Source organism: Macrotis lagotis, chromosome 1 (assembly GCF_037893015.1).
Source record: "Macrotis lagotis isolate mMagLag1 chromosome 1, bilby.v1.9.chrom.fasta, whole genome shotgun sequence".
Lineage (NCBI taxonomy): Eukaryota > Metazoa > Chordata > Mammalia > Peramelemorphia > Peramelidae > Macrotis > Macrotis lagotis.
The window spans coordinates 926,283,455-926,302,424 of record NC_133658.1 but is presented as its reverse complement, the minus strand read 5'-3'; the positions used below and the strand labels follow the sequence as shown (position 1 = coordinate 926,302,424).

Sequence of the window (18,970 nt, the reverse complement as noted above, 5' to 3'; positions counted from 1 at the left end):
AATATTATGATGATTATTTTAACTTTTCTTGCTTTCCAATTTTGCCTTCTTTATTAAATTACATCATTCTATACTCTCAAATCCTTTGATCACTTGCCTTATTGGAACTCATTTCTTGGCAAATCCCAGCACAAGGATATTGACTTCCCAAGGTACCTTGAATCCAAATCACATCCTTTTGATCAATGCTAGTAGAAGGCACATGCATCATTCTACTAAATACTTTATAAATTTATAGCAGTAAATTACATTTGGAAACTCAAAATGGCAAGAAATTGTTTAATTTAACTATAATGAACAACTCATTCCCAAAGGAATGTTCTGCTTTTAAGTCACCTATGCTTCCTGTGTCTTGTTCATCTCAGCTTCTCAACTCAATTTTGAGAATGCAGAGGATAGAAACTACAAAAAACTTCTTCTCTGAGTCAGAGAATCGTAGACTGCTTGTAAACCACCCATGAGAACCCTAAAATTTTATGAATGATTCAAGGGAAAGTCAAACTAGAAATTTACTATGTTTACACAGCAAGCAAGGTTCATTCACCACCGTCTTCAAATAAATACCTATTTCAATTATTTTAATTCATTTTAATTATGTACACTCTGACATCTCTTGCATTTTTCCTGTTTCTTTTTTAAACACTTAAGCAACACCAATCATTAAAACTCTACTGTGCTACTGTCCACAAACTGTTTTCCTTTATTTCTTTACTCTTTTTTATTCAAAATTTTAGGAGAAGGGTGAGCAAACAAACCATCTTAACCCAGTATATCAAAGACCACTCTTTTTTGCTCATTTAATACTTTCTGTGGATTCTTATGCCTTCACTGAACCATAAAAACACTCTCTAAAGTTACCAATAATATACAGTTCTCTAAGCAAAGTAAGTCAACTTCTCCAGATTCCTACTTCAGTAGCTTGCTGTGGCTTGCTTCACCTTGGGGCCCACAGCGGCAACCTCACTCCCAGAGGGGAGCTGAGAATAAGGAGTCAAGCCACTACTGCCTTATGCCTCCAGCTCAATTTTATTGCTGCTTAGCTATTACATATATAGTGTTAGGTGTTTCGGGGTTGAACAAAGGGATGATGAGGGTATGGGGGGGGAGTGCACAAGCAGGGTAACTTCAGACGATATAATAAAAATAATAATTCTACCTACATCATATTACTAATTCAGTGCCAAACCATTCAAAAAATACTAAGAAAATTGAACCGGAAGAACAAAAGATCAAGAATAAGAAATGAATTCATGAAAGAAAATAAAAAGGAAGGTGACCTAGGTCTTGCAGATGAAACAATTTAATGTAAAATGGCCATGATCATAGTCATTTCTTACTGGCTTAGAAATAGAGAAATGTATTGGAGAATAGATTGGGTACAACAGAAACATCAGAAACAGCAACATAGAAATCTACACTTAATTAAAGTCAGCGACCTCCACGTTCTCAACCAAGAACTCACTATTTCACAAAAGATGCTTGAAAACTGGAAAAGAGTATGACAGAAGCTAAGCATTGAACAACATTCTATACACTACAGCAAGAAAAGGTCCAAATGAGCATAGAATTCAGGTGTAAAAAGTGCTGCCATAAGCCCTTTAGAAGAGACAGGAATAGTATATGCATCATATTGTTGGAAAGGGGAGGGATTTACAACCATGCAAGGATTAGGGGGCATTATAAAATGCAACATGGCCATTTGATTATAATAAAAATGTTTTGTATAGAAACAAAATCAATAGACTCAAGGGAATGCAGGAAGCTAGGAAACAGTATTTTACAGCTAGTGTTTTCCATTAATTTGTGAATGAATGAACAAATCTCAGGATGTGAATATGATGGAGTACTATTGTCGTGTAGGAAATCATTAATGGTCAGTCATCAGAAAAACCTAGGAAGCGTTACATAAATTGATGCTGAGTGAAGTGAGCTGAACTAGGAAAACATACTACACACGTATAGCAAGTTTATGCAATGATCAACCATGGCAGACTTGGTTCTCAGCGGTACAATTATCAAAAAACAATTCTAATGAATTTGTGATGGAAGATACCAGTTGAGGGCATAGAATGAAGTAAGGAGTCTGAATGAAGACTAAAGCAAGATGATATGAAGGTATTTTAGCCAACCCTAAAAAATCAACTACAAAACTACTTCAAGCCAATAACTTGAGCAAAGTTGCAGGGTAGAAGATAAGCCCATATAAATCATCAGCCTTTCTATACAATCCTAATGAAATACAGCAATGAGAGATGGAAAAATTCCTTTTTAAAACACTGTAGAAAAAATGAAATGCAAGCCTACCTGCAAACTGAAAAGATATGTGAAAACAACTATAAAACATTTTTCACACAAAATCAGTTTTAAATAACTTGGCAAATGTCAGTTGCTCATGGCTTGGTTCTGGTAATACAATAACATTCAATTACTTATGCAGTGCTGTAGCATTCAAACTACCAAAAATGACTTCATGGGTAGAAAAAATAGTAATTTAATTGAAAGGAAGGAACAAAAGGTCAAGAATACCAAGGGAATTAATGGAAACATGCAAAAGAAGATGGTGTAGCCATAGAAGATCTACAAGTACGGTATAATGCGTCAGTCAGCAAAACTGTTTGGGACTAAGAAATAGAGTGGTGGATGAGTGGAACAGATAGGTGCAAAACAGCAGTAAATGACTACAGGAATCTGTTGTTAGATAAAACCAAACATCCCAGCTTCTGGGATAAGATACCACTCTGACAAAAAAACCTGCTGGGCTAACTGGAAGATAGAATGGCAGAAACTAGGCATCGACGAATATCTCAAATCCTCTACCTAGAGAAGTTCACAATGTTCAGAATTTTGACATAAAAAGTGATGCTATAAGTCTTTTAGGAGAACATGGAAGAGTTTACTTGTCAGATCTACACAAAAGGGAGGCATTCATGAACCAAAAGGAGGTGGAGATTTATTTATTTAAGGTTATAGGGTTAAGTGACTTGCCCAAGGTCACACCACTAGGCAATTATTAAGTGTCTGAGGTCACATTTGAATTCGGGTCATCCTGAATCCAGTGCCAGTGCTCTAGCCACTGCTCCACCTTGCTGCCCCTCACAAGCTCTTCATGTTATTTCCTTAATCTGTCATTTCTGACAGTTCTTAGTTTTCCTCCAGAAATGCTCTTATCTTTCTGAGAGAACACATCACTTTCCTTCTAAAGAGATTAGCATTCCAGAGAAGAATATTTCCCAATTTTATTTCAGTTGAAAATTGCTTTCTCCAATGTTCCCTTGGACTTTTCAAGATTGTAGTTCCCTGTGCTGGCTCTGAGTCTTATAAAGGGTGTGGCCTTTGGGCAATTTCCTTTCTTTGCTTCAGTTTCCTTCTGTGCATTGATGAGCATTGACCTGGATCAATTCTGAAGCCCATCTCAACTCTAAGTTCTCTGCATGTGGATGTTTTAGGAGGTGGTGGTATTCAAGGATGTGGCTGTGGACATCACCCCAGAAGAGTGTGGACAATGCTCAGAAGCAGCTGCACCAGGACATCAGGCTGGAGAATGCTCAGAACTGGCTTTTCCTGGGTAAGGCCCATTCCCCAGATAACTGGGAATCTTCCATTAAAATTAGTGACCTCAACTCTCTCCCTAGAGGGAGGTTTGGGCCATTCATCACCTCTCAGTCCTATCTCTCAGTGCTAATCCCCTGTCAGCAATGTCACCACCTCATTATTGTCCACCTCAGCGCTGACCCACCTCTCAGCCAGCACTGTCCACGTCAGATCACTGTCTACCTCTCATCACTGTCCACCTTGGCACTGACCACCTCTCATCACTGTCCACCTCTCATCACTGACCACACCTCAGCACTGACCACCTCTCAGCACTGTTCACCTCTGGGCGCTGTCCGGGGAGCGGATGTGTCGTTGCTCTCATACTTTCTTGTATGATGATTTCAACCATGTTATCAAATAGTTTCATTTGGAGGATGGAGGGGCCTCAAGGTCAGTTATCACACTGATGGAAAATTCATAAAAATGAAAAGGCATCAAGACCGCATCAAGCTGGTGCATGATCTACTGTTTGCATGTGATTGTGCCTTCAGTGCAGCCTCTGAAGCTGAGATGCAATAAAGTGTGGATCAATTCTCTGCTGCTTCTGATAATTTTTTGTCTATGAACACCAAGAAAACACAGGTGCTCCATCAGCCTGCACAACACCATCCATATGTGGAATCATCAATTACAGCAAATGAAGCTGTGAATACTAAGGACAAATTCACTTAGCTTGGTAGTGTCCTTTCCAAGGATGTTCACATTGACAATGAGGCTGACATTTGCATTGCCAGAGCTAGCTCATTATTGGGGAGGCTCTGAAAGAAAGTATGAGAGAGTCTAGGTATTAGACTGACTACCAAACTGAAGGTCTACAAAGCCATTGTGCTGACCTCATTGCTATATGGATGTGAAACCTGTTCAGCCTGCCAGCATCATATCAGGAATTTAAGTTTCTTCATTTTAAGATGTCTTAGGAAGGTTCTGCAGATCTCCTGGCAAGAGAAGATATCAGACACTGGGGTCCTTTCTCAAACTAAACTGCCTTGCATTCCAACACTACTAGAGAGAGTGCAACTGTGATGGACTGGATACATTGTTAGAATGGCAGAAGTACACTTGCCAAAGAGACTATTTTTTTCTTTTTTTAATAATTTTTTATTTATTTTCAGCCATGTTCACATATATATTTTTAAGTTACAAAATATCTTTCCACTCTCCCTTCCCATGCCCTCCCTTCAGTGGTGTACAGTCACATTAGCATTGTACATATACATTTTGATAAATGTATTTATAATTCAGTAATTTTCAGTATGAGGAATTAGAATTAAGGGAAAAAGATGCATAAGAGATAATTTTTATAAAGTGTTCATCAGCTTGAGAAGGATGGTTTCTTTGTGTGTTTCTGTGTATGTTTGTGTGTGTGTGTATTTGTGTTTTTGTTTTTCTTCCTCTGGATGGCTACAATATGTACATTGTTCTCTTGACTCTATGCCCTTCACTCAGCATCAGACCCTGCAAGTCATTCCATGCTTCTCTAGAGTTTGACCATTTATGGTTTCTTATAGAACAAAAGTATCCCATAGTATTCATGTACCATAACTTGTTTAGCCATTCCCCAATCACTGGGCCTCCCCTCAATTTCCAATTCTTTGGCTCTTCAAAAAGAGCTACTATGCATAGTTTGGAACATGTGGTTTCAAAGAAACTATTTCATAGAGAACTCACGCATGGCAAGCACACATGGGGAGGTCAGAAGAAGGGATACCGAGACACCCTGAATGTCTCCATGAAGAACTTTAAACTTTATTGAATAGCATGGGAAACTGACACAGGACCTCCCAGCATGGCACAGTGTCATCAGTGAGGCGGCTGCACTCTACGAGGAGGGCAGAATTGAAGCAGCTCAAAGGATATGTGACATCTGTAAGTTTAGAGTACCCACCCCAGGTGTTCACATGAACTATTTGTGCCCAACCTGAGTTCAAATGCAGCCTCAGACACTTCATAATTACCTAGCTCTGTGGCCTTGGGCAAGCCACTTAACCCCATTGCTGTGCCAAAAGCCAAAAAAAAAAAAAGAGAGAACAACAAGAACCAACCACATTGCATATTGTGTAATTTTCTTAAACCTTCTCCTTGCCCCCCTCCCCAAGCAAAGGACAATCTAATGAATATTGTACATATACATTTGTGTCGAATGGGCTGTCATTTCTTTTCTCTTCTTTGGTTTCGAAAATCCTTTCTGAAGGGGCGGCTAGGTGGCGTAGTGGATAAAGCACCAGCCTTGGAGTCAGGAGTACCTGGGTTCAAATCCAGTCTCAGACATTTAATAATTACCTAGCTGTGTGGCCTTGGGCAAGCCATTTAACCCCGTTTGCCTTGCAAAAACTTAAAACAAAAAAATCCTTTCTGAGCTCTTCTAAGGGGCTTTGGATTTGAATCCATTCCACAAAGTCCTTTGAGGCTTCACAAGAAGTTAAGTTGTCATTGCTTTTCTCTTCTGAGATAGCATTTTGTGGACTCTATCTGAATGTACCTTTCTTTCACTGGCATTCTTCTTATTTATTTTTGTTCATTTAGATATAAATTCAATTCCTCCCCCACCAAAGGCATAGCCCAAGCTTTATGTGCTGGGGTCAGGATCGAGTCCTTGGCTCATTGCGTGCCAAAGTGTTGCCTATGACTCCCAGCCATTGCTAATGCAGAGTTTTGTTTCCTCCTTTATGGCAAGGCTTTGCCTCTGTAGATCTTCATTCCCAATCCAGTGCCATCTGCACAGCATCCCCAGGGCCCAGACTTTATCTTCTCCTCTGGTATAGGAACCTCAGTGCTGGCTTCCTGCACCACTAACTTATTGAGTAGGGACCTGAACTGTGCTGTGACTAAGAGCCTCCCATTGCCTTTCCAGCAGACCTGCCTTCCCTGGGCCATGTTTTCCCTTTCCTCAGAAGAGACAGACATTTTTGGAAGACTCTCTATTATCTCTTGACTTGAGAAGTTCTTTTGCCCTTTTCCAGGTGAAATCTGAATCTAAATAAATCTTTTAAAAAAGAGTTTTGTAAGATAGCACTGAACAATCTCTTTTATATTAGTGTCACTGATGCCATGTATTAGTGATATCATTGTAGAATATAGAATATATGAATATGGCTGTTATAAAGAATTATATTGCATTAAACCTGGAGCTTTTTCTGGCAGTACAAACACCCCTCACTCCTGTGAATCATCACCATTGCTACCTTTTGGCATTTCTTTTTGATCACCAATTACTTAACTCCTAGGAGATTGCTGACCAAATCAACAGAAAGTTGACATCCCAGCAAGACCTCTATTGAGGTGGCAAGTGGAATCCTTTGTTTGCCTGCAGACAACCTGATATGGAACTAATGACTCAAAAGGATATGGAAATTGATGACTGATGAACCTGTGCTCAGCCAAATACAGTTTTCCCTATTTCTTGTCTCTATCAATCATGAACATGTACTGCCTCACTCTATTTTTAGTGCTCTCTTAAAGGCATGAAGTTGCTTTCACCCAAGGAAAAGAATTACTGATTCTGAGAAAGATCTTGGACCCAATCAATGAGAAACCCCAAAATCATTAATAATAAAAACTTGGAGAGCTTTAGTGTCTTTTTTGTTGCTTACTGGATTGGAATTTTGGGAAAAAATCCCCTTTCTTTTATTCATCTGTACTATTTTGTTTTCACAAGTACTATTTTCAAGTATTAATTGAAATATGGAGGAGTTAGGCTCTTTCTTCACTACATTTTTCAAAAAGAAAAGATATCTTATTCTGGTTCTAATAAAAACAAAATAAATAACAAAAGAAATGTGAAGTAATCAGCACAAAATTATCATTAATAAAGGATTAATAAATTGGGTCATTCTAAAAGGATGAGTGAAGGTGGGAACATCATGATGTTGGTGTGTGGGCCTTCAATTATTTATCCTCAAAGTAATTATGTCATGAAGGATGCTTTAAAGTTTCCTCTTAGAAAAATAATTGCTATTGTAACTTTATGGGGCCAGATGTTTTTAGTGATTATTTATAGTGTATAAGGGAATAACTATTATGATGACCTATTCCTATAACATCTTCCCAGAATAATGCTTTCTCTTCCTAAATTAAAATAAATAATTCAAAAATAAAAATTCAACTAGCAGCAATCTGGGAATTCGGAAGAATATCAATTACATATACTATTGGCCTGAGTAGAACAGCACATGAGAAAATGTAATCCATTCTGACATCTCCTTGTAAATATTTTTCATCCTTATATCTCCCAGTCATGATTCTCTGGCTACTGCAGAGGAGAAATAGATTGATATATCCTCCCTTGGCATGGAACTAGATTCCAGAGCCAGTTTTTCTGAAAAGATGGAGCCCTGAGCTGTGGTGTAGGCAAGCAGACGTGAACACACGCCCAGTAAGTATTGTAGCAGCAGGGAACAAAATCCTTGTCCAAAGACCCTTGCAGGAGAGTAGACTTTCTGGTTTTGTTTCTAGAGAAGAGTGAACTGAAGTTTGCAGCCAGAGTGTTTGCCGTGATAGCATGATTGGAGGCCCCAGTCATGGCTCAGAGGTAGAGAAGAATGTATGAGATTCATACCACAGAGAGAGCTCAGAATGCAGCAATGAGAACAATTTAGAGCCTGAGAAATAATTTCCCATACCTTGGGAGAGAATCTGACTTTTATAACAATATAAATTTAATCATATTAATTAAACAAAAAAGAAGCAATCTGACCAAAGGTAGACCATTTGGGAGAGATCTGGGTTCATATTCTGAAGAAGTTTGTAAAGTTTTAAAAAGTCACTTTCAGCTTCTATATGTCAAATACTCTCAATTTCCAAAAGGAATTTAGAAGAGCATAAAAAAAGGACCTTAAAAATGAAATGAGACATTGAGAAAAATAGCGAAAAATAAACATATGAAAAAAGTGAAAAAAATGAAAGAAGAGATTCTAAAAGATAAGAAAATGCCTGCTTTTAAACTAAAATTGGAAAGGGTGAAGTTAATGATGTTAAGACACAAGTAATCATAAAACAAAGTCAATAGATAGACTGCTTCTGCTCATCCAAGTATTATGAGAAAGACCCATTCATACCATCCGTCAATTTGAATTCTTTCTAAGAAAGGCATCATTTGGAACAGTCTATATGGGCTTGTGGACAGACTGTATTAGATCTAGATGGAGGAAAGGACTTGGCAGATAAATACCCTGGACCCCAAGAGCATGAAGATTTCCATGCTTCCTGGTGCAACAATGTATGTGAAGCATGGGCTGAGCAAATCCTCCCCTTTATCATTGTCATTGATATTCTGACTTTGTCATCTCACACTGACTTCTAGCTGATGCAGCCTCTATCAATTCCACAGTCATTGCAGGAACCCAGACTGTTCACACAGGGTCACACAGTCCTGAACACAAGCACAACTCAAGAAAAATCCCTTGGCATCCTTCCCTTCTCCTCTAGTCTACTGTGCTGAGAATACCTGAACAGGGAAAGAGAAAACAGCAAAATATGTTTATCACTGAGATATGGGAAGCCAGGTGCAGTTGCCAAGCCCCAAAGAGAGATGGTCTCAGAGCACCCATTGACTTGACTCATTCTGGTTCCATTTGGGGTGGGAGGCAGAGGTGGTAAGGATCTTTAAAATAAAGATGCCTATAGATCCAAATGGCTACAGGATTTAGACATAAAACACAATACTATAAGCAAATTAGAAAATCAAGGACTAGTTAACCTATGAGATCTATGGAAAGGGGAGCAGTTTATGACTAAGGAAGAGTTGGAGAACATATCACCAAAAACCAACTAGATGATTTCAATTACATTAAATTAAATAGTTTTTGCACAGATAAAACCACTGTAACCAAGATCAAAAGAAATGAAATGAATTGGGAAACGATCTTTACAACTAATGATTCTGACAAAGGACTCATTTCTAAAATATACAAAGAACTGAGTTGTCTGACTCTCCTCAGTCCTGCCTCCCCCCACATTGCCTATACAAAAACATTCCTAGCAGTATCATTCGGTAACTACGAAAGCAAAAAACCTAGGGTCCATTGGTTGGAGAATATGAATAAAATATATAAATTGCCAGAATAATCTAGTGCCATTGAAAATTAGAAAGATTTATCTAGAGAAATATGAACATCAAAGAAATAATAGAGAAGGAAGCAGACAGATGTCCAGAACACCATATTTTCACTACAATTATGCAGTTATGGGTAACATCAGCAGACCCAAATCATAATATTAGAGAGGGAAGGAAAAGAAGGAAATACAGAAAGAATGATGTGGGCGGGGTGAGAGTGATCAGTCAGCGGGTATTTAAAGACAAGTGTGCAATCATTTACAATCTTTTGTTGGTTGTTTCTTCTATGGTACCTACTTATGCTTATTTTCCACATTCTTTTGTATATATCTGAAAGACAGGTTATCAGAAATGTATAGGCACTAAAATTCAAGTTCTCAGCATTATTGAAAAGAGAGTAGAGAGGGTCCCCTCTGAAGTCTGCAAAGGAATGTAAACTCCTCATTCTGCAGGTGAGGAATCTGAAGACTCATATAGTTTGGTTACTGATTCGAAGCCTGACTCTCTGGACCAAAGGTGGCCAAAGTCCAGCCTGCCCAGAGAAATCATATGCAATGATACCACCATGGTAAGTACAGGCAAGACCTGAAATTCAATAAATCTAGGAGCTTTATAGGAGTGAATTAATTAAATGTTTGACTAAATATAGCAAGCTAAATTTTAAGTCAATCATTTTGTGTGGTCTGCAAAGGATGTTGTAAAGAAGCAAATGTCCCATAGCAGAAAAAATCGTTCCCCACCTTGTTCTACATAGCAGTCCTGTTTTTTCCTCTTTTTGTTCCCTTTATTTATCATTTATTTATTTGTTTTCATGTTACTACCATAATCTTGTGAAAGTAAAATAATCTCCAGTCTCCCCACAAAGATAGAGAAACCTGATGAAAAAAAAATTGAGGGGGAAAAAAATGGACACTTCAGTCTTGTGTTCAGATACCATCAGTTCTGTCTCTGGGATGGGTTGTGTTCTTTATCATAAGTCCATCAGAGAAGTTGCTTCAATATTTTTTTTCCATAGTTGCTATTGTTAACTGAATTTCCCTCCATTTTATTCCTTCCCACTCCCATGTATTCAATTCTCTCTCTCCTTTCATCCTGGCCCTGTTCAGAAATGTGTTGTATCTGAGTATTCTCTCCACAATCTTCCCTTTCTTCTATCATCTCCTCTCTCATCCCTTTCTTCTCATTTTTCTCTAGGGTAAGATACATTTCCTCACCCTATGAAATGTTTATGTTATGTCCTCTCTGAGCCATTTCTGATGAGAATGAAGGCTAACTCATTCCCCCTTGCCTTCCCCCTTTCCACTCCATTGAAAAAGTTTTTTTCTTGAGTCTCACGTGAAATATCTTAGGCCCTTCTTCCTTTCCTTTCCCTTCCTTCCAGCACTTTCCTTTATCACACATTGACCCCATCTTTTGACTATATTATACCATTCTCTATTGTCCCATGTACACATCTCCTTCCTGTGCTCCTTGTCTATATATGCCCCTTGTAAGAGGGATAAATGGGAAAATTCATGTGAGTTATCAGCACCTTCTTACCGTGTAGGAATCCAAACAGTTCAGCATCAGTTCTCATAATTAGTCCTTCTTGTCCACCCCTTCTCTGGTTCACTGAGTCGTGTACTTGAAGATCAAACTCGGTTCAGCTCTGGCTGTTTCATTAGAGAGATGTGAAAGTCCCCTGCTTCACTGCAAGTCCACCTTTTCCCCTGAAAGAGGATGCTCAGTTTTTATGGATAGCTGATTCTCAGTTGTAAACGGAGAATAGTCAAGCAAGAGAGGAGTGGAAAAGAAAGTTTATAAAGCCTTGGGGGTCTGTCAAATAGCAATGGGCTGAGAAATGGTTTCCTGTTTGGAAGCTAAGTAATAGAATTTAAATATTGATGTTTTCAGGACATCAGGGCAGCTGGGTGGTCAAAGGGCAGCCAGGAGGAACAGTGAGTAGAGGGCCAAACCTGGACTGAGGAATGCTCATCTTCCTGAGTTCACACCCAGCCTCAGATGCTTACTAGCTGCCTCACTTTTTTCATCTAGTAACTAAGCTGTATGTTTGCCAGAAAATTCCAAATGTCAACCACTTCTGAAATACCTAAGAAAAGAAATAAAAATGATGGAAGCATGAGGTCGCTTTCTCACACTCCACCTTTTATTCCCTCCTTGCCCACTGCTCCCTCCCTGGTTTGTTTCTGAGTTTCTCCCTCCTCCAGTGTCTTGACCAGCTTGGGCTCTTCACCCTTAGTCTCTTCCTCTAGGGCTCTGGAGCAGAGACAGCCCTGAAGCTGCCCCAGCTCTGGTCCCTGAGGGAGCTAAGACAAATTTGTCTCCCTGCTTCTGCTCAGGTCACAAGAGCCTTCCCACAGGGATTCCTCTCTGAATCCATCTCAGACACCTTTTCTCAGGTGACTCCTCTGGCCCAGGCCTGGTTCCAAACTTCAGGGGCCACAAAAGGCCAGTCCCTGCCCTCAAGGCCTTTCCAGGATGACTGGGGACATCCCAAATCAGTTTACTGCTGCTCATCAGGAGAAGATTGTCTCCCAGTTCACCACAAATCATCTCTCCCAGGTGGGTGGGTCCTGCCCAAAATGCAGCAGAATGTTTGCTGGGTTAATCCCATCTCAGCTCCAGACTATCTGACCTTCAAGGAGAGGTCTCTGAAGGAGGAAGGGAAAAGAGGAAAAACCTACTGTTTATTAAACTACTAATAACTGGTTATGAATAAGGAAATATAATCATTTCTTTCAATGTTATTCCTTCCTCAGTTTTCTAATTCACATCCTCAGTGGCCAGAGGATCTATCAGATCGAAATCATTTTCCTCATTAAAAACAAACTTCTCAAAACAGCCCCCTAACTCCACCCCTGGGAACTGGGAGGAGGCTGAGTTACTCAATCTGCATTGGACAATTGCAGTTTGTCCCCAAGGACTTGGCTAGATTTTTAGGACCTTTCTCAGAGAAGGTCCCCAGAAACCAGTTATAAACCCCACAAAAACACTTCCTAGACACTGAGAATTTAACAGATCTTTGGTGCTGTTCCCAAATTATCCGTATTTGATGTAAACCAAATATGCTTACAAAGTTTGTAAACATTGTACCACACTCTCAAATAGCTCAATTCACCATTTCACAGCATTAAAATCTAAAGAGGTTAATTTAGTGAAGGCATCATTCCATCACCCTTTAGAAATCAGCTTTTCATTAGCAGCATTTTATACCCAAGAGTTTCCAAAAACTTCAAATGTTAGAAATAAGAGAATAAAATGAACAATACTTTGGATTTGGATCAGGAACTAAAATGATTGCCTTTACTTGCCTTCTGCTCATTGCCCTTCATTTACAAATTTTATCCACAGAAAATCCCTTCCTGGGGCAGCAAGGTGGTGCAGTGGAGAAAGCACAGGCCTTGGAGTCACTTGTATCTGGATTCAAATTTGGTCTGAGACACTTAGTAATTACTTAGCTGTGGCCTTGGGCAAGCCACTTAACCCCATTTGCCTTGCAAAAACCTAAAAAAAAAAAATCCCTTTCAGCCTAGATGAGTTCACCAATCCAGCCATTCAGAGATCTGGGTCATCTTGTTCCAATGGCACTTTTATGATTCTTCCACTTTCTAAACAAATCCCCTTCTTATAATATTTTAGGTGAATTTTGCACCCAGATCTGACCTCCCTCTCTGTGAGGTCAGACAGTGGAAGACTCCTACTAGATCAGCAGCCAATGGAGTTTTGGACAAGAGACCATTAGTTCTAAAGGGTCACAAAGGGACCCTCAGTTTACCCTCAAACTATAAGACCTCCCCTCAGTCTGCTGCCCAAAGGGGATCAGGACATTCCTGCTCCTGAGGAGGAGGAGGGTCTAAATCTCAGGGAAGGGGGAACAGATGCAGCAGTTCTTGAAGGTGATTGCTGGGCGGGTCCAGGTAGACCCCGCAGGCTTGGGTGGAGTTTTAAGGATGGGAGGAGTCTGGAGTGGAGAAATGCTCCTTCCAGTGGGGAGAGACTTATAGGAAGGTTTTCCACCAGGTTGGGGGGCAGGGCTTGGGGAGAAGAGGAGGGGTCCTGAGCTGAGTGGGGCTCTGGGGACTTGGAGATGCCTCTAAAGTGGCCTGAGAAGAAGCCAGAACTTGTCTAGCTGAGAAACCTCTGCCCTCTTCCCTTGGAGCCCAGATCTCTCTGCCTTCCTGGACCTGAGGTCGCTGACGCCTGGAAACCAGCTCTGGGGGGGGCTGCAGGTCTCAAGTGATTAGGAGCCCACTCCCCTTCCCCACACCCCCACTTCCTGGTGTCCGCTGGCTGCCCCTTGTCTGGGGTCTCATCCTGCTCATCTGACCAAGAGGTGAGTGTCTGGAGGGAGCAGCCCCCCTCCCAGCCCTGGCTCCTGGACCCCAACCTACTGCTCTCCCAGAAGGTCCCAGGAGTTCCCCCAGCTCAGGACCTCAGGACATGGTCCTCCAGGTTTCCCAGGCTCAGGGTCCCTCTGGAGTCCTTCTGGCCATCCTGATCTCCCTGCTGGGGCCCTCTGAGACCCTCCCTCTGCTCCCCTTCCCCAGACTCCTGGGGCCCTGCCTCCTCTGCTTCCAGAGCCCCAGCTCCCTTCCAGGAGCTAGTTCCCAGAAGGGATTCAGTCTCAGGCTTCCCCTGGTCATTCCTGGGCCAGAGGGCCAGAGCCCTCCCCATGGCCAGCTGTCCCTCCCTCCTGGGGCAAGCAAGAAGTCAGTGGTCTGGATGGTGTCTGCACATGTGGGGGGTGCTGGGGGAGGGGATGGAAAGCCCCCAGGGAGTCAGTGGGAGGAGTCCTGGACCTCTGATTGTCCTCATCCCCTCTGGAATCCCAAAGCTCCCTCTGTCTCCTGAAGGGGAGTGGGGAGAAAAAGGGGAGAGGGGGCCCAGCCTGCTGCCCCTTCCTTACCTTGGAGTCTCTCCTGGAGGGCGAGGCCAGAGTCTCTCTCTGTCCCTTGTGGGGTCTCACCCTTTGTAACTCCCTCTAGGTCAACCCCCTGCCCAAGAAGACAAGGACAGACCTCTGCCCCTCTAGGATCCTTCCTTTCCCTTTCAGTCTGCAGAGGACCCAGGCCGGACCAAGCAGGGAGCCTGGAACCTGAGGGAATGGCCCCTGGGAGCCCCAGCCCCCCAGCCCAGGTGAGTGCCCTTCAATCTCAGGGTTAAACAAGATCAGCCTCAGAGCACCTTGTCTAGGAGACTGGCAGGACCTTCCTGAAGGGCCCTTTCCTTACAAAAGTGGAGAGGAGGCAGAGGAGCAACCTTGCCCTGGTCTCTCCTTCTGTTTTCTTTTGTTTCAACATCTTCCTCATTTTTCTACCACCCTCCTTTCCCTGCCCCTCCTCAGGAAGCTTCAGAGTCTGGTAAAAGTTGTACAGGGTCATTTGTGTTCCACATATTTCCATATTGGTCACATTGGGGAAGAGGAATTAGAACCAAGGGGAAAACAATGAGGCAGGAAGGAAAAACAAAAAGAAGTTAGTAAAACATGAACATGGTCTGCTTTGCTCTGCCCCCAGACTGCACAGCTGTTTCCTCTCAGTGTTTCCTCTCAGGAGTGTCCTTGGTCACTGGACAGCTGAGAGGAGCCACCTCCATCCTGGAGAACCATTATTAATGATTATTAATGTGCACAACATTCATTTGGTTCTTCTCCCTTCACTTAGCATCTGTCCATATGAGGCTTTGAAGGCTTCTCTAAAGTCTGACCTCTCATGATTGCTTGCTGAATTATAATACTCCATAATATTCACGCACCCTATCTTGTCCAGCCATTCCCCAGTGGATGGGAATCCCCACAATGTCCAATTTTTTGCCACTACAAAAAGAGCTCCTTTGAATATTTTTGAATGTGTGAGATTTTTCCATTTTTCATGATTTCTTCTGGATATAAGCCTAATAATGATACAGATGGCTCAAATGTTAGGAGCAGTTTTATTGCTCTTTGGACATAGCATTGAAGTCCCATTATCCTCTGCAACAGACACCATTTTCCTTTCTTTGTCATCTTAGTCACTGTAATAGATGTGAGATGATCCCTCAGAGTTGTTTTATTTTGCATTTCTCTAATCAATAACAATCTGGAATCACCAGTTTCGACAATGAAAAGGGGGAACTCACCACCATTGAGGAGGAAATTAAAGAGACAGTTCAGGGCTATATCGCCCAAAGTTATGTGAATCCATTTGAACACCCTGTGGGGACTGCTTGAATATTTACAAAAATACAAACTACCCAGATTAACAAAAGGAAAAATAAAATAACCGCATTTCAGCAAAAGAAATTAAAGAAGCCATCAATTAATTAAACAGGAACATCTCCAAGTTAGGAAGGATTTATAAGTGAATTCTACCAAACATTTAAGGCACAACTAATTCTTATTCTGTATAAATTATTTTTAAAAATAGAAGGTTTGTCAAATTCCTTCTATCGTGCTGATTAAACCAGGAAGAGTCAAAACAAAGACAATTATAGACTAATTTCCTTACTGAACATTAAAGGAAAAATGTTAACATTTTGGCAAAGAGATTACAGCACATTAGTACTAGGATAGTACATCATGACTGGGGAAGATTTATACCTGTTTCACAGGAATGGCTCAATATTAGGAAAACACTAAAAAACTGAATATATTTAATAACAAAACCAACAGAAATCTTATTATCTCAGTAGATGCTGAAAAAGTCTTTTAGACAATACATCCATTCATATTAAAAACTCTAGAGAGTATAGGAATAAATGGAATATTCCTTTAAATACTAAGCAGTATCTATCTAAAAACCATGAACAAATATTATATGTGTTGGGGATTAGCTAAGTAACATTTCCAGTAAAGTTAGCAGTGATACAAGGATGCCCATTGTCACTGTTATTATTCAGTATTACATTAGAGGAGCTGATATGTGGTGCAGTGGATAGAGCACTGGCCCTGGATTCAGGAGGACCTGTGTTCAAATCCAACCTCAGACACTTCATAATTACCCAGTTGTATGACCTTGGGTAAGTTGCCTAAACCCATTTGCCATTTCAAAAAAAAAAAAAAAAAATATATATATATATATATATATGTATGTATATATATATGTATGTATATATATATAGAGAGAGAGAGAGAGAGAGCATTAGAAGTTTTACCTTTAGCAGTGTGAAGGAAAATAAATTAAAGGAATTAAAATTGGCATAGAGGAAGCAAAGTTTTAACATTTTGCAGTGATATGCCAGTATACTTAGAGAACCCTAGAAAACCATTTGAAACTATAGCAATTTCAGTAAAATCGCAGGATATAAAATAAACACACATAAGTCACATATAAGTAATCAATATTTCTGTATACAAATAACAATGCCAAAGCCCAAGACAAGAGACAAGAAATTCCATTTAAAGTAACTGAAGACAACATAAATTTGGAATCTACCTCCTAAGACAAACCTAGAAACTCTGTGAACACAATTATATACACTTCATTCAAAAGGGGTCAGACCTAAACAATTGGAAAAAAACATTAATTGCTCATGGATAGGCCAAGCTAATATAATAAAAATGACGTCTTCCCCAACTAAATTACTTATTCAGTGCCAAACCCATCAAGCTATCAAATTGCTTTTACCGAACTAGAAAAGTAGTAACAAAATTCATCTGGAGTAAGAAAAGTTCAAAAATAGCAAGGGAACTGATGAAAAAATGTAAAGGAATGTAGACTAGCCGTACCAGACTTATAATTGCACTACAAAGAGGCAGTCATCAAAACTCTCTGCTATTGGTTACAAAACAGTAATGGATCAGTGGATTAGCATACTTTCAAAAGAAACTAATAAATGACTCCTGTTTGAGAAATTCAAAGACATTCACTTCTAGCCTGGGAATTCACTATTTGACAAAAACTCTTGGAAATACTGGAAAAGTTTTGCAAAAACTAGGTATAGGCCCACATCTCACAGCCTATCCCAAAATAAGGTCAAAATGGATACAGGATTTAGACATAAAGGGTGACATCATAATAAATGAATAGACTAAGAAATCCTCTGTCAGGTCAAAGGAAAGGGGAGAAATTCATGACCAAATAAGGAAAAGTCCTTTAATAATTGCCAAATGTTTGATTTTGACTTTATTGAATTAAGAAGTTTTTGCACTAATTAAGCCAATGCTTTCAAGATTGGAAGGAAAAGAAAGGTTAGAAACAATTTTCACAGGTAGGAGTTTTGATAATGGTCTCATTTCTGAAATATATAGAGAAATGAACCGAATTTGTTGGATTGCAAATCATTAATAAAGTCAAGGGATATGACCAGGCTGTTTCCAAATGAAGAAATTAAAGCTATAATTACAAGATAAAATGCTACAAATCATTCTTGATTAGAGAAAAACAGTTTAAAACAACTATGAGACACCTCATAACTCTCAGATTAGCTTAGATGAGAAAAGGCAAAACAATGTTGGAGAGATTTTGTGAAGACTGGAACATGAGTGCACTGTTGGTAGAGTTGTGTCATCATCCAATCATTCTGGAGAGTAATATGGTATTATGCCCCAAGAGCATTAAATTAAATTAAAGTGAGCATACCTTTTGACTTAGTAATACCAATACTAGATCTATATCCACAAGAAAATTATAAAAAATGGGAAAATTTCTCCATGTTCCAAAATATTTATTGGAGCTGTTTTGTAGTAGTATAAATTGGAAATTGAGGGGATGCCCATCATTTGGGGAATGGCCGAGCAAGTTATGGAATATGAATGTTAAGAAATAATATTGTTCTGTAAGAAACCATGAATCATGAACTCTAGAGAAGCATGTAATGAGTTACAGGATCTGAACCTGAGAAAAGGGAACAGAACCAAGGGAGCACTATATATACATGTATATACATCTCTAACAACGTTGTGAGATCAACAACCTTGATGGAAGCAGTTGCTCTCTGGTCCATATGAATGAACACTGTTCACTTTTTAAAAATTTCTCTTATGTTTTTCCTTCTATCCCATGTTTTTCTTTCTTTTCACTTAATACTAATTCTCCATATCAAAAATGACTAATATGTAAACATGTTAAACATAAATATATTTTGACAGCATTCACTAGACTGCCACTGAGGTGAGAGAGGTGGGAAGCAAGGGTGCCAGAAAATTGTGGGATTTCTAAATATGCAAGTATGTGAATGTTGAAAAACTTTTATAACAGGGTTAATTGGAGAATACAATGTAAAATTTCAATAAAAATGGTTTGGAGCAATTTTTCTTATGGCTAAGGAATAGTTTTGATTCCTTTATGTGAAAACTGCCTGTTCAGTTCAGAAAATCCAGGTGAGTACAGTCCATTCTCAGACTTG

General features: G+C 39.9%; 1 protein-coding gene across 1 annotated transcript in view; it reads left to right on the top strand.

The window, feature by feature from the left end:
• Window positions 1-1,087: 1,087 nt before the first annotated feature.
• The window catches only part of LOC141510009 (uncharacterized), a 37,014-nt gene continuing 19,131 nt past the window's right edge, over window positions 1,088-18,970 (top strand). Inside the window, 5 exon segments of the mRNA XM_074219954.1 lie at window positions 1,088-1,093; window positions 3,447-3,565; window positions 3,726-3,905; window positions 14,194-14,355; window positions 14,500-14,782. Coding sequence (XP_074076055.1) covers window positions 1,088-1,093; window positions 3,447-3,565; window positions 3,726-3,905; window positions 14,194-14,355; window positions 14,500-14,782 — 750 coding nt within the window.